The sequence below is a fragment of the Castor canadensis genome, chromosome 2 (genome assembly GCF_047511655.1).
Source record: "Castor canadensis chromosome 2, mCasCan1.hap1v2, whole genome shotgun sequence".
Lineage (NCBI taxonomy): Eukaryota > Metazoa > Chordata > Mammalia > Rodentia > Castoridae > Castor > Castor canadensis.
In genome coordinates this window covers 143,865,667-143,882,253 of record NC_133387.1, presented here as the reverse complement: position 1 = coordinate 143,882,253, position 16,587 = coordinate 143,865,667, and the positions used below count along the sequence as shown (strand labels likewise).

The 16,587-nt window shown below is 37.0% G+C and overlaps 1 protein-coding gene across 1 annotated transcript in view; it reads right to left on the bottom strand.

Moving 5' to 3' along the window:
* The window catches only part of Unc13c (unc-13 homolog C), a 541,194-nt gene extending 524,834 nt beyond the window's left edge, over window positions 1-16,360 (bottom strand). Inside the window, exon 1 of the mRNA XM_074065986.1 lies at window positions 13,365-16,360. Within this exon, the coding sequence (XP_073922087.1) occupies window positions 13,365-16,353 (2,989 nt within the window). The 5' untranslated portion in view covers window positions 16,354-16,360. The remainder of the gene's footprint in view (window positions 1-13,364) is intronic.
* Between the last annotated feature and the right edge of the window lie 227 nt (window positions 16,361-16,587).

Sequence of the window (16,587 nt, the reverse complement as noted above, 5' to 3'; positions counted from 1 at the left end):
TTGGAATTCCCAGCCTTTGGAACTATGATAAATAAATTTCTGTTCCTTATAAATTATGCAGTACAGGTGTTCTCTTATTCATAGCAGCACAAATAGACCAAGATCAGTGAAACAAGGTAATGAAATCTCCATTCGCTTTTATCCAATTTTGCTCTAGTGTTTTTCAATGTATAAATATTTGGATCTGCTCACTTACTACTGTTACTACTAATAGTTTCTAATCCAATTGACCTCATTGTCTGAGGTCACTTCTAAGTCCTCGCAAATCTATGCATATGTATTGCAATTAGTTAGGCCTTTTTCACAATTACTTTCATATTGTTCACAAGAGATTATATAAAAAACTAATAGCAGGGGCAGGTATTTGAGTTCTGTCTCTATTTCAGGTGAGTCAACTAGGTAAGTGGAATTAATCTTAATGACTTAAAGTTCTTTACCTCATTGTTGAGACGAAGAAATTAATAATCATGACCTCAGGCCTTAATTCATTAAAGCTTGAGAAAAAGACATGAGAAGGGCATGCTTATTTGGGAATGTTATATTCCTGGAAGCAGGAATGAGGGGCAAGGAGAATTAGGCAGAGAAGGAAAATCCAACATAAGAGTGTGTTACTGAGGTGGCTGCTGTAGGAAACAGGGCTTGACTCAGCTATGACCTCCAGAGGTCCAGTGTGTAATTCTGAAAGATAGAAAGTTGTAGCCTTTGTGTTGTTATCTGCTGTCCTCTACTGGATGAGGGACACTGAGAGGAAGACTCAGAAGCAGAAATCTGAAAGGATAAAGGTGCAAATTTGAGTGAGGATGGAACTTAGCATGATTGTATGCTATGGTCTGTGCAGCTGCAGCTGAAATCAGAGGAAGGTTGAGTAGGGCACACTGGGGTTCTGAAGAAGATATCTACTGCACCTCCTGAAGTTGTGTGAAGGCTTCAGTAGAAAAACATATGCAAAGTACTCGACTGTCATATACTTTGGGTTGAACAAATACTAGTGTTTTATAACTATTTCTCAGTTTATGACTAGTAATAACTAATTGGTTATAACTAAGCAATGGTTAATAATTACATTGTAATACTATTGGTCATACAGTTACTTCATTTTCTCTTCTGTGTATTCCACTTATATTCATGATGTCCTTCACGCTACACTTACAGATAGGGACTAATAAATGTATTTTTAAAATACAATTGAATTATAATATGTAATTAGCTCAGGAAAGAATTTTTAATTGCTTTGAACTAGATGGTAAAGGTATCAGGAAAGAATCCATATCTTTTATCAAAAGATTTTTCATTCTCTAAAGTTTAACACACTTCTAGGCACTCAGTAGATGTTGCTGGATGTGGTTCTCTATGTTGATACTGCCCCAAGGCAAAGCAGTTAACAAGCCAGAGTGTCCAAGCAGTTGTATGATTTTTGTGTTTCATGAAAACATCAGCAGATATAACTATTAATACTGTGTCCAGTTCCACCAGGATGCCTGTGCCTAGAGTCTATCAAAGTTTCTAATCACCAAAAAACATCAAATAATTGATCACTTCCAAAAATACACTTGGGAGGGTTAATTTAGTTCAACTGATATATACATAGGAAGATAATTTAGCATCTGGCTTCCAGTTCATATTCCTCAGAAATAGTTTAAAATCAAAACAAGTCATGGTTTGACTGCTCATATTGTTTTTATGTATTTTATTCTTATCACATTGACTACTATTATCTGCATTTTTAAGTGAGGAAACTGAACCACAGAGAAGTTAAACAATTTGCTAATGATCATACAATTTGTGGACTGAGCCCAGAGGCCCTGTTCTTAAGTACCATGCTTAGCTACTCATTGTTGGCCTTGGGTAGGCAGTGGGAAAGGTGACACAGGTACAAGGCACTGCATCTACCTCCCAGGAGCAAGAAAACATATTTTCAGTATCATAGGTTCACTGCTTGTTTGGATCCCATCCTAAAAGTAATATGACATTTTTACAGTTTTGCAACAAATTTATGTGCATTTCTGGAATATATATAAACAAAGTTTACAGATTGAAGGAGAGCAGAGCACAGAGACAGGAAGACTACTTATTAGTACTGGGGGGCTGAACTCAGCACGTCTCCACAAAGACTAATTTAGAAGGTTGTCCTAATAGTGTAGGCTACAGATAGCAGTTATCAGAACTAGCAAAGAAAGAATGGAGATTAAAGAATTTGCTGTATGAGAAATGAAATTAAGAGGCACACTTGCTGGGGATTGTTAAATGAATGGATTTGAAGTGATGTGTGTGCTCCACATAATAAAACTTTTGCTAATAAAAGGGAAAAAAAGTTTGAGTAGAGCATAGAATCAGCTAAGAGTTTGGAGAACCTGTGTTGAGATACAGAATTTGAGGTGACACAGAACTTAGCCAAGACTCCCCACAGTTCAGCCTGACCCGTTTCTAAACAATGGGCAACTGCAACCATTTATACTACTAATGAATCATTCCTACTCATCCCTAGTTTGATCAGTGTCTCCAAATTCAAAGTCCTGGACAGGTGCCTCCACGGGACTGAATTGCCATCTTCTCAAGGAGTGGCGGCAGGGGAGGAGAAGGAATTTCTAGTTCCCTTTAGCTTTGTGGTGCAACACGGGGTGCTACCTCCCTCTAAGAGATGATTTACTGAGGGATAAGAAAGGAACTCAGATACTGAGCAGCCAAAAAAACAAAACAAAAAGGGCAAATATCCACTGTATAGTGTGGACAGAAGAAGCAAAGAGAAGGATGGTGGTGCCATTTATTGAGATAGGGAAACCAGGAGCAGAAGCAGGATTTGGACATGGTGGAAGAAATGCCCTCAGCATTAGACAAAAGGACATATCTATTTTATGCAACCACATGGGAAACTATTTTATGTAACTCCTACCACTCATTATGCTATTCTCTTCAATGTCTTTCTGTGGCTTTTGGGAGAAAAAACCAAAATCTCCAAAGGATCCCCAAAATGTAAAAAAATTGCCTCTGATTATTGCACCATATTTATCTTACACCATTCTCTATCTTGCTTGCTGTATTCCAGCCACACTGGGCTTTATTTTAATTCTCAAATATGTCATGTCAAGCTATTTTTGCTACAAGACTTTGGCCTATGCCACTTTCTCTGCATGAAATGGTCTTGTCCCTTTCTCTCAGCCTAGTTCAATGTATTTACTCTTCAGATCTCACATCTAATATCATTTCCTCAGGGAAGCCTTCTCTAGCCTATAAACCATAATAGGCTCTTTAAATACTTTGCATTTACTTCTATAGCAGTAATCAAAGTTTAAAATTATACATTTGTATAGTTGATATGATAAAAATACATTATATGCATGAAAATAGCATAATGAAACCCACTCAAAGCTGGGGGAGAGGGAAAAAAGTAAGGGAGGGGTAAATTGGATCAAAGTACATTATATGCAGGTATGGAAATGTTACAATGAAGCCCACTTGTTCAATTAATTTACTCAAATACAATAATGAAATGTTAAAAAAAAAAAAACCTAATCTCACCTACTTAATGATAACAAAGACCAAATGTGATTTGTTACTACCACTAGATACTAAATATCCAGCCAGGCAATTAAATATTTATTGAATAGTGAATGAACTAGACCATGAGTTAATAACTAGAGTATACAACAGTATAGTTTTGGAGCGGCAAAATCAGCTCAAAGTCATGGATTTGGATCATCTGCACACCGATGGTAACTCATCAATGGAGCAAATGATACCACTCAAGAGAGTGAAAAGAAGAGGGACTTGGATGCCTCATTAGCTATCAACTATTAAGCATTCTTAACATGATCCCAGGGTAGCCCTGCATCAGAATCAGTGAGATTGTATCAAGAAATGTGTATTTTTAATTGGTGGCCCAGATGAGTTTCATTCATTCTGGAGTCTGAGAAGCATTAATTTTAGAAGTCAGTAGAGAAATACCTTTGATACATCCCAGAAATTTGCATTGCAGGATAGGTGCTTTAACATCATAATAAAAAGAAGCACAAATATGGACAAGTAGCTAAGAGTATGCTTTTGTACAGAGAATCCCACAGGAGGACTCTGAATCCCTTGGGCCAACATCCGTTCTCATCACATTTTATAGTCTACATTACTACTGGTAATTACTTTGAGGGAACAGAGACTAGAATACATTGACTATGGTCTGTCTCATTGACTTTTATAATGATTCAACATATATGATTGTAAACATTTAAAAATATTCAATTAATGTTAGCGAATTTCAATTAATGTTGATTAATGAGTATTTCCTATTCAGTTCTCTTAGAAATTAAAATGCCATATATTAAGCAGTAAGTAAATTCAGATTTTTATCTTAGTGTATGTGTGTGAGTGCCTTCAACCATAATTGCTAAGGAACAGTAATGTAAATCCTAAAACTATGGACTTTCCACAAGACACTATAATAAGCATTAGAAAAGGCATTAAGAAGAGAGGAAGTTTAACCTACATGTCTGGAAAATAAGATCATATTTAGTCTCTTACTGCTTGTTGCCACTATAATAGGCAGTCACAAGTTCTTTTTATCACAAGTTACACAGTGACACCGGGATAATTATGTTGTCTATGATGGTATCAGATATAAGGGGAGAAAGGTTTGAGAGCCTGAGTGCTGGCCCATGATTGGGGAGAATAGTTGGTAACTGCATATGCTGACAAATTTGGGCTATTGGGAAAATCAGCATTTTGATACCTCTCTTCCTCCACCTTATAAAGTTGAATACCAATACTTAAGTTCTGAAACCTTAAATGAGGCTAGAATTCAGACATACAGAATCTTGAAGAATAACACCAAAGTCTAAATCCTGACTCTACTCCTCTTGCCTTTTTTTCCTCTCTGTAGGTAAATTGCCAGTTTATTCCTCACCAACAAAATATAGTTGATAACAGTACCTTTTTCACAGGGTTATCATGAAAATTATATAATTTAATATAGTAGAAATATTTAGAATAGCATTTGGCACATAATAACGTACTCAGAAAATGTTACCCATTATTAAGCTATGAACCTCATGAGTTTGTAAGAAAGTTGATGAAAGTATGTGTTTTTGTATTACTGCTTCATTAAATGTACATACATGTCAAATTTCATACATCAAAATCAGGACTAACCTTAATTAAATCATCATGGTTGAATAAGGGAGAAAGTGAAAGATAAGCTGAAGGCATTGAAGACAGTTGAAGCTAGTGAGATGGAAAGAGATATATTTAAACAGAGTGACATTGCTAAAAGTATCTTTGGGGTCTTTTGGTATTGCTTATAGAGTCACACCACAGTTTGTTTTGTTTGTACTATACTCGAGATAGAGGTTTAGGCTTTGTACTTGCCAGGCAAGAGCTCTACCACTTAACTAAACCCCTAGCCCTTTTATTTTTATTTGAATTTTGAGATTCAGCCTTGCTAACTAGTCTGGTCTCAAACTCACAATCCTCTTGTCTCTGCCTCCCATCCCCTGACCCAGTAGCTAAGTTTACAGATATATACAACCATGCCCAGCTAACAATTTTTTAATCTGCCAACTGTCAATCATTTTTAGCCTCTAAAGGTTTCTTTCATTTTTGGAAGTAGCTGAGAGCCAGCATGAACCAAACGTGATGAATGAGATGCTTAACAAGTTTTGATACCATATATTTTCCTTAACAGAAGCATATCATAGGTTGAAAGAAAGCATGATAAAGAAGTTAATCTGCAGTTAGCTCTGTAGTCTGTGGAGGCAATCTAAATTAGTCAGTTTAGTGCTGGGAACAGTTCTACTTGAGGTTAGGGTCTCTGACTTCCCTGGACTCAGTATCAAATCATTCTGTCTGCAGACGAACTTAAATCCACAAATGTGACTGGAATAATAAGGCTTTTACCGGTTTCAGAGACTCATTCCTCACCTTGGGCTTCTGCTCAGGTAACTAGGATTCCATCAAAACACAAAAAAACCTTTTGTACAGTCAAAGAAATAAGCAGGTAATCCATGATTGGGAGGATATCTGAGAGGGATAACAAAAATATGTAAGGAATTCAAACAACCCAATAGCAAAAGAAAAAGAAAGAAAGAAATGCAAATGGAAAAGTGGTAAGTTACAATGAAGTCATGAAGATTGTTTCTAATTCAATATGACTGGTGTCCTTATAAGAAAAAATCTGGACACAAAGAAGACATCAGGAAAGGTACCACAGGAAGTCCATGTGAGGACACAGCAAGAAGGCAGCTACTTGCAAGGGACCTTAGGAGAAACCAACCCTGCCAACCTTGGTCTTGGACTTCTAGCATCCAGAACTGTGAGCAAATAAATTTCTGCTGTTGAATTTTACTCAGCCATGAAGAAGAATGAAATCTTATAATTAGCAAGTAAATGGATGGAACTGGAGAACATCATTCTGAGGTTAGCCAGGCTTAGAAAGCCAAAAATCGTATGTTCTCCCTCCTGTGTGGACTTTAGATCTAGGGCAAATGCAGCAATGTAGTTAGACTTGGGTCACTTGATAATGGGTGAGCACTCACGGGAAGTATGGGGATAGGTAAGAAACCCAAAACATGAAAGTATTTGATGTTCCTACTATAGAGGAACTAATACAGGAACTTTAAAGCAACAGAGCTCAACATGAAAAAGGGGATCAGGAACTAGTGAAAAAGTCAGTAAGAGATGAATTAACTTGGGATGTAACACATTGGTACATGGAGGCAATGCTAGAAATGTCTATGTATAGCTATCCTTACCTCTACTAGCAAAAACACTTTGTCTCTCTTATTATTGCTTTTGTTTTCTTTCCAACAAAATTAGAGATAAGGGCAGAACAGATTCTGCCTGGAAGCGAGGGGAATTGGAGGGGAGATGGAGGATAGGGGGAGCAATGACCCAAACAATGTATGCACATGTGAATAAATGAATATAAATTTAAAAAAAGAAAATATTTTTCACAGAACACTAGCAAAACAAAATATTGTTTTAAAGAAAGAGACAATGAAGCATTTAGGATTAATCTGGCATAATCTCTGTAAATATATGTTCTTGTCTCTCTCAAGAGAGTGGATGATGAAGTGAATGGTGAAAAATGCAAACCGATGCCTGGACAGAGGGCACCTGGGAGCACCTTTTACTTTTTACTTCCTTGCAACTCATATGTAATATTGCATGTTATTGACATAAAAAGTTATGTTATATATATATATGTTTAATATACATATATATATATTTGCAAGGATATGTAGAAAAGAGAACACTTGTACACTGTTAGTGGGAATATAAGAAGTATAGCCATCTTGGAAAACAGTATGGAGGTTTGGTAAAAGTAAAATAGAACCATCACCTGATCCAATCCCATTTCAGGTATATATCCAAAGGACATGAAATTGGTATGTTAAAGACATATTTGCCTTGTAATAATAATAATAATGCATTGTAAATTTCAAGATTGCTAAAGAAATATATCTTAAAGATAAACTAGTGAGGTGAAGAATGTATTAATTAACTTGACTGAATCTACCTACCATGTACATATAGATCAAAACATCACGCTGGATCCCCATAAATATACTCCATTATTACTGCCAGTTAAAGCTACTTAACATTATATGCAATTCTACAGTGCTAAAAAACAAGCAATACTAGGCCAAAAGATTATAACCATGCACTGCATTTTAGTGAAACATTTTGCAAATAACTTGGCTTCCATTATTATCAGTAGTGAGGTTTTAAGGAAGGGTCAAAAGGTGAGGGGGATGCAGAGAGAGGAAGAGTAAGAGAAGGAAACCTCAATTTTACAAAAACAGATATAATGTGGGATGATGCAGAAGTATTTGTAGGCAAAACTATGCACCAAATGATTTCTAAAGCAAAATCTCCAAGGGATTTTTAAAATACATGATTTCTACAATTTGCAATCTACACACACCTTTTAAGGAATAAGTCTATTGCTTCTTTGTGTTTTAATATGTAGGTATTAGTAAAGTCTTTCTGCAAAATGTAACAACCTACCACTCTGAAGGGCTGGCACATCATTATTTGTTTATTAAGAAAATCATGAACATGTTTGTTTACACTGATTCTCTCCCAATTTAAAAAGAAAAAGGAAATTAAGGAATCTTGTTTGGGCAAGTATATTTTCTGCACAGCATTTAATAGTGTGCTTCAAATGTGCTCTGATGAGCACCTGTGTCAGAACTACTGGGGGAGCTTGCTAAAATGTCAGACTTCAACCTTGACTCTGCACAGACGCACTATGAAGTTTAAGAAGCACTTCTTCATAATTGGAGACAGTAAGGCTCCAAAAGTTAGCCAAAATCTTCATTCTACTTAGACATGAAGCCTGAGACTTAAGTAAAAGAAAGAGCTTTTAAAGATGTATAGATTACATCATCATAAAATAGCCAATCACTAGTCTGATCATAGATGAGATTATCTGAGCCAAATGAGGGAAAAATCATATTTTCACATTCAGTTGTTTCTTTTGTTAAACCCAAGTAAAAGTTATTGCACTATATTCAAGTATATGTAATCAAGAAATGCCATTTTTCTTGAGAAAACAAAGATGAGATTTTATTTGTATTTAAGGAAATCTCCACTTAGTATGGCACTGTACAGTCTTACAGCTTAAAGAGAAGGCCAGTGCTTACCTATTTAAGAAATTTTTTGAGTATTTGCTATTATAACGACATACTTGAAATTGACCTGGTATTCATGAGTTCCTACCTCTCATAAACTGGAACAAACCCCTTGACCCTGTAAGTTCATCCCTATAAATTTAACTTAGATATATTCTATTTCAATTGCCCAAAAATAGATGATAGGGCTATTATTTGTGAGTTTGTAAGAAACTTAACTGTCTAATGGTAGGGGGCTAATTGAATAAATTATGCAATAACTATATGGAAAATTTTTGTGTCATCAAAGAGAATGTAGTAGTAACATTAAAAGATGGTTTTGCTACATGTTATGTGGTGTTTCTCTCATATACTACATGCAAACAACATGAACACTTGAGGTTATAATATTTATGTTTACAGAAAACAAAGAACACCTATATGTATTTAAGTTGTAAGGTATCTGGAATTCTCTTTCTTTAAAGAATGGGGAGAACTGTCCAGTTTGCTCTCTAAATTAAATTTTAACTGGTAAATAAAAACCTAAATATTTACTTACTGATGGAGTGTCATGAGGTACTTTATTATGTATACACATTGTATAATATTTTAACCAGGGTAAACATATCTACCTTGTCAAACATTTATCAATTCCCTATGAAGAAGACATTCAAAGTCCTCCTACCTTTTTGTCTATTTTTAGAATTTGAACTCAGGGCCCTCTGGTGCTAGGCAGGAACTCTATCACCTTAGCCATGACCCAGACTTTTTTTTGCTTTATTTTCCCAACTTAAGACATGAACATAAAGAAACCTTTGAAGTGAAGAAATATATGGCTACTCAAATAACCACAATAAGTATCCATTCAATTCTGAATGATCCCCTAATTAGTCATATGACATTGAGCAAGTTCTGTAAGTTTGGCATCTCAGTTTCCTTACCAGTAAAGTGGAATAAAAATGGAATCAAATTCACAGTGGTGTTGAAAGAAGTAAAAAAAAAAAAAAAAGTAAGCTGCCTGGAAAATTCCTGGTATATAATAATGCTGAGTAAAGCTTGTATCTCTAACTCTTCTTCTGAGTTCTCAGAACCCATTGCCATCTCTGGATAAAAGACTGGTCTAGACCCAGTGCAGAGAAACAATGAAGGAAACAGGACCTCCTGACTCTAGATTACAGTTTAGAAGAGAAAACGAGAAATGTACAAATATAAGGTGGAATCCAGGACCATAGGAGGCAGATGCATGGGCATCAAGAGGAGGCAATAGTTAATTCCAATTGGTGGGTAGTACAGGGTTGGAGGTAGGGGATCAGATAGTAACTACCACAGTGCTGACTTTGGGCTAGTTACACAAATGGTGCCACTCAGCAGGGCCCAGCAACAACCCCATGGGAAAGTTTCTGGCCACACATACTCTATCTTTTACCCTATTGGAATGCTGTTCAAAGTGAAGGTTCTCAGAAATAGTACCATCAAATATCCATAGCTACAAACATTAGGCTTTTCTTGTCTTTCAGACCCTGAAGAATTAGAAAACGTAATTCAAGTATGTGAGGTTATTATTTTATAAAGCTCTATCAGAGAAAAAGCACCCCACAGAGAGTTTTACATCAAGATATTTATGGTCCAATCTGGCCAGGTTAGTAATAGAGAACAGACAGCATTGGTACCTAACTATGACTGGGTAGACAAGAAGAGAAAAATATGTTGGACTTTTGCCCAATACTCAGTAAGCAGATGGCCATGGGCAAAACCATCCTGACAATTGGCACCTCACGGGATGCTCTGAGCAGGGAAAGGGCTTGGAAAATGCCCTTCTTTGGCTGCCCTTTCTTCAGGAGCATATTGGTAGCACAGGATGGGGAAACTTCCTGACTGCTGCCAAGGGGAGCTGAGATGGCCTTTAAAATCTAGGCTACTGCAGCCTCCTGGGTAGTCAATCTGGTGCCTTTCAGCAACCAGAGAGTATCTTAAAGATGTGTATGCCAATTTCCTTTAGCACAAATGATATCCAACAGATCCCATTCAAAGTTGGCTCACAAAATGACAACAAGTAATGTTCCAAGATGGTGGAGGGGTCTGAGTCCACTGTAGCAGGAATATGGTAGAAGATTATTTTCTCTGATTTAGACTCTTACATTGGTGGCACATGGGTAACTAAGTGTGTTTGTGTTTTCTAAGAAGTACCACTGGACTGCTAAATTTGTTAGCTAGTTGAAGGGGCATTACCATAACAATCTACTTTGTAGAGGCCTGCTAATTTTTATTTTTTAATTATTTTTGGCAGTATTGGTATTTGAACTCAGGGCTTAGCACCTACTAGGCAGGTACTATACCACTTGTGCCACACCCTGCAACCCATTTTTGCTTTAGTTATTTTTCGGGTAGAGTATTGTGTTTTTGCCTAAAGTCAGCCCCAGACAGTGACTTCTCCTACGCAGAAGCTGGGATTATATTTGAGAGACACCATGTCCAGCTTTTTTGTTGAGATGGAGAGGTCTCACTAACTTTTTGCCCAGGCCGGTCTCTAAATTTAATTTTTTAATAAATTTTTTGTATATTTAAAATACACAATATAATAAGATATGTATAGGTAGTGAAATATTATAGTGAAATAAATCAATACATTCATCTGCGCACATAGTTATCCTTGTGTGTGTACACATATGTCAAGAACAGCTAGAGTCTTCTCATTTAACAAAAATCCATAATACAATTAATTGTTATTAACTATTGTCCTTATAGTGTACAGTAGATCCCTAAGCTTGGTTCATCCTACATATCTGCTATTTCGCATCTTTTCAACCTCCAGTATACCCCATTCCTGCAAACCATCGTTTTGTTCTCTCTATATATTTGACTTACTTTGTGTGTGTGTGTGCTGCAGATGGACCCAAAGCCTTGTACGTGCTAGGTAAATGCTCTACTAATTAGCCACACTAAGCCCTGACTGTGCTTTTGTTTTGCTTTAAAATTTTACATACAAGGGAGAACACGCAATCTATTTTCTATGTCTGGCTTATTTCACTCCACATAATGTCTTCAAGTTTCATCCATGTTGAACCATGTTTCCTCCTTTTTTTAAGCCATTATTTATATACTTCACAGTTTGTTTCTTAAAATTGACGATCCATTTTTTTTCTCAAGTTTATGGTCCTGTTCTATTTATCATGTTCCCACAGATACCTAACAAGTTGACATTAAACACATATCAGTTATATCACATCAAACACACACACACACACAGACACAAAATAACGTTTAGTCTTAATTTATCTTGGAGAGACTTCTGTGAATCAACAACAAATAAAACACAATGTCAAACTTCTAGCTCTCTGCCAGGAACTTATCAACCGAGCATCAGAGAAAAGACCTCTATCATACATTTCTGTTATATGAGACAGATACTAACATGAATTATATTTAGATAACATTTAAGTAGTTTACATTTTCAAATCAGTCAGTCTTAAGGATAAAAGAATTACTCCCATTCTGAAATAAATAAAAAATCACAGCCAGTGCACCCCAAGTCCCCTCAATTTATGTTGTTTTTAAATAAATTACATAGGCTGTGTTGTTTTCTACAGATGGATTTTTAGAGCAGAGAAAACTAATTGTTATTTTAATTCTCTTAGGTCCTGAAACAGCTAAACAATAAATGTATTTGATTATTCACTAATCAACCCATATCAACCAAATAGGAAGAGTGTCTTATCTGAGAGAAAGAAGCCACAATCAACTACTGACTATGTAAATTATTATATTACTCCATAATAGCAGGTAAGGCTTAATCACATAAATATATATTTTGTGAAATATCATATAGAGTAAATATTTTAGTTAAAGATGAAATTGCACAATCAAGGAAAACATTGACAATGTATAATTCATGAAAATGAGATAATAAATGATCCTAAAATATAGTAATAAACATATACATACAATAAATGATAAAAAATTGGGGTGGGTGCAGATGAAGTTTGGTTGAGAAATTTAAAAAATCTCAATAAACTCATGTATTTATACACGATCCAAAGTTTCTCCCCCTGGCAATTAAGAAGAAATTTTAGATAAGGTATTCCTCTCATTTTCATAATGGGGAAGAGAATCCTACTCCACTCTTAAAAAGGAAACCTATAATTGATACTCAAAGAATGGCTTTTGGCCTCTCACCCATCATCTGGAGTCTTGAATGTATTGTTTTTCCCTTAGCTGGATCAGCAGTTGGCAAGGAAGTGTGTGATCATTCATGGGACTGTTTAGGATTAGCTGTGCAGACTCTGAACCCAACTCTTTCAATCATTAAGCTCCAAATTGTTTTATGGAGGACAGGTGAAGTCTGAGAGTCTATTTTCTCAAGTTCCTTAAGATTATACCTTTCTCTCATTCTTATAAACCTAATAGAATTTAGGAGCAGACCCCAGGCTGCTGTCTGAAGGGACCACCCTTTATTTCACAATTCTTTCCTTGATAATCAATACATCAAAGTTGCTAATGGGTTTGTGTCAACCTAGCAGGAGAATCTTGGTCTACAGTGTGTGGAGATAAATTTGGGCTTAGATAATAATAGATAATAAGAAGTATTTGAAATATGATCTACATGATCAAGCCCAACCTGTTAGAGAGCTATATGAGTAACACAAAATATTTCTCAGGGGAAACATGCAAACTCAATTCTCCCAAGTAAAAGCAGACCATCCTCTAAAGCAGCACCACTTAATGTTAAAATAGGATTAGCTCATAAAGTAGCATCTAAACATTAAGTACCTCCAGCCATGATCTTCTCCTCCAATTCTGCCATTTGCTTTCTATACGCCTTTAAAGCTGCTTCTTTGAAAGAAGGACGAATTCTCTTTGGCTTTGTGATTCCCACTGGTGGTTCAGGGATGTTTTGGTTTTCATCTTCTCTTATCTCCATTTCAGCTGCTGGTTCATTTAAGAGTTCCAGTTCCCCTTCACTAACCATATCATCTGCTTGCCCTTCATAACCCTCATCTTGTGGGGTTTCATAAGGTGTTTCATATGAAGGGAGGTCATACTCCTGAATTTGTTCATCTGTTTCAGTAATACTAGTCCTATTTTCTAGTTTAGCAAGGACTTGTTCCATCACTTCAACGTAGTCTGTTTCATTATCAGCCATTGGTTCACTATAGTCCTCTTCTTCCTCTGCTTTGTAGTAATAGGGCTCTGTGTAGACATCAGAGTCAAGGGTAGTACTTGATTCATTTGCAGTTGACTGAGATAATGTCCGGAATCTCCCCATTAAAGAAGAGCCACTGTCCTCGTACCCACTAAGACTCTGGGTACTTTTGTTCCATACTACTTCCAAAGCCGATTTAGCCCTCTGTAGGGTAGATCCAAATTTGGGGAAGCTGAAAGTCTTATCAGAAAGATCAATGCTTAATCGACTATGCCAAGATTTGGGTGGGGCATCCCCTGAATCATCACTTTGCAGTTCACTTTGACTTTGATACATCATGGCCAACTGGCCTTGGTTTTGGTATAGATCATTAGAACTAGCTTCCTGGTAAGAATCATACTGGCCAACCCACTGGCCTTGTGGTTCATTATCCAATCCAGGGCATGGAGATGAATTGTCATCTTGGGTTAAATCATAGCTTTCAGAGTCATCTTGAAAGTCACTGTGACATTTTCCCAAGTCTTCTAGGTCTTTATTGAAGACATCTAGCTGTTGGTCAGATAGACTGTTTGTGTCATAGTCTAAAACTTCCTGGATAGATGAATCCAAGCCTAAATCAGCCCCTTGTTCTACTTGAGTCCATTCCTTCCATGGAGAAAGATCCTCATGTAAAGAGAGCTGAGAATCACTATAATGACTTCGGTCTCCAGATGCACAAACCATGCTATTACTCATTCCACTGTCTACAGTTTCTGTATTCTCAATTTCACTCTGCGCTTGGACACCTTGAGTACTCCCATCCAAATGCTTGTCCTGAGGACTGTCATATAATGTTGGTGTGCCCTCTTGTTTCCTCTGCCAAAGTTCCCGGTCTGAAGATGACAAGAGGGAGCTCCCATTAGTTCTAGTAAAATATTGATTTTCTGAAAAATCTTCTGAGTAAGACTGACATAGTTTGGAAAAATCTGATTCAGAACGACTAAGTTTGGTAGTGAAGAAATCACTTTGTGAATGCCAGAGAGGTGTTGCCTCTGCATATTGGGGTGTGGTTTGCTTTTCCAAGTTATTTGATCCTGGCAGTTGTGAGGACATTTTATCATAATCTGATTTATTTGAAATCCTGCTGCTATTAGCATTTTTATTCTTAGATCTAGCACTGTGTGATTTTGAGCTTGACCTAGAAGTACTTTCCTTTGTTGGAAATTCTGGCTTGGAAAACATGGCATAGCTGTTTCTATTGAGGTCAGATTCTAGATCTGCATCACTGTCATCAGGTGACTGCCAAGTGTTCTTGATTTTAGGCTCTGGAGTTGACAACTTCATATCCATGCTCTCGTATGTCTGGGAAGATGGTATCCCTTTCTCTTTTCTTTCTCTGATTTCGTAAGTCAGAATATCTGTTGAGATTCCAATGCCAGTTCCTTTGAGTTTATATGATTTTTTCAAGACAGAATCCCTTTGCTGAGGGGTTTCAAAGTACACAAGTATGGGCCGAGGTTTTGCATTTGGGCAGTCCCTTTGGTGTCCTATCCTCTGAGCAAATTCAATTTTAATAGCATTTGGTGCATCTGAAAACCCCATTTTATCTATTAGAATTTGGTACACGACACTTTCAACATATTCAAATCTTTCTTCAGGCACATTTAAGAATCTCAGGCTTGCCTTGCTCCCCATATGACCTAAGTGTTTAATGTAATCATGGATGTCTCTGGTTTCCCTCCGAGACTGCACAAACCCTGACCGAAGCTGTTCAATTTCACTTTGTACAACCTCCACACTGCTGGAGATCTCATCAATGGAGTGCTTGAGAGCGTTGACATGCCCTCGGAGTTCAGAAAGTTCTGTTTCAATCTGACTTATTCCCTGAAGTTCCTTAAATATCATCTCCATGACATCATGTGTTTGACTAATGCAACCAGAGGAGCTGAATCCTGGCTCCAGGGCATTTGCCTTTGGGTTTCTGGCAGTTCTATCCAAAGACTTGCTTCTAATTCCCCATGTTTTCTTCATGGTGCTCAACTCTGAATCTGAGGACACACACTCTTGACTCTTCTTCCATTTCCTCAGTTTTCGTAAAGCGCCTAGTTTTAAGCTATGTAGAGTGCGCTCCCCGTCAGAGCTGCCCTCAGAGGGAGCTAGGCTGCTTGAACTCTTTCTATTGCGTCTAACAGGCATGGTGTGTACTGACTCCACCTGGTTTATTGTACTGCTCCTTAGTTCATTTAGTGATTCTGAGTAGGAACTCTCAATTGAAGAGAACTCTTGAAGTAGATCCTCACGCTCACCACTGGTTACATTAGTATTCCTCTGCAGGCCATTGGCAATAGCTACCCGGTAACTGAATGTTGGTGAGAGAGAAAAGTCTTTGTTAGCCTCGTCTTCTTCAGTAGATAAATTGCGAGTAGTTGAACACTTTGCGAACTTCTTTACAGTGCTTTTTAAGGTATTAGAAAATTTGGGGAGGTTGGTCTGGCTGGCAATAGGAAAACCTTGATCCTTTTTCTGCTGCTGATTCTCTTTTTTTTGAGTTGTATTTCCCGATTTCTTTGTAAACATTCCTTTGCAAAGCTTATGTATATAAGGTAAAATCAAGCTCTTCAAAAGATTAGCCACCATGGAGAGCAATTAGTGCAAGCTTTTCTGCCCCAAAAAAGTAAACAAGGTATTAGGATGAAAATCTGTAAATCTGAGGCAAGCATCACAGTTCAGATGTTCTGGGAATCATTGAAAATAGAAAGGAAGGCCACAATGTCAATGTCCTGTGGAAACCAGAAGCAATGCTGCATTTATCAAAGACATTCTCTCCTGAAGGAGGGGTTTTGTGAATCTTTCTCATTTCCACATAACTTC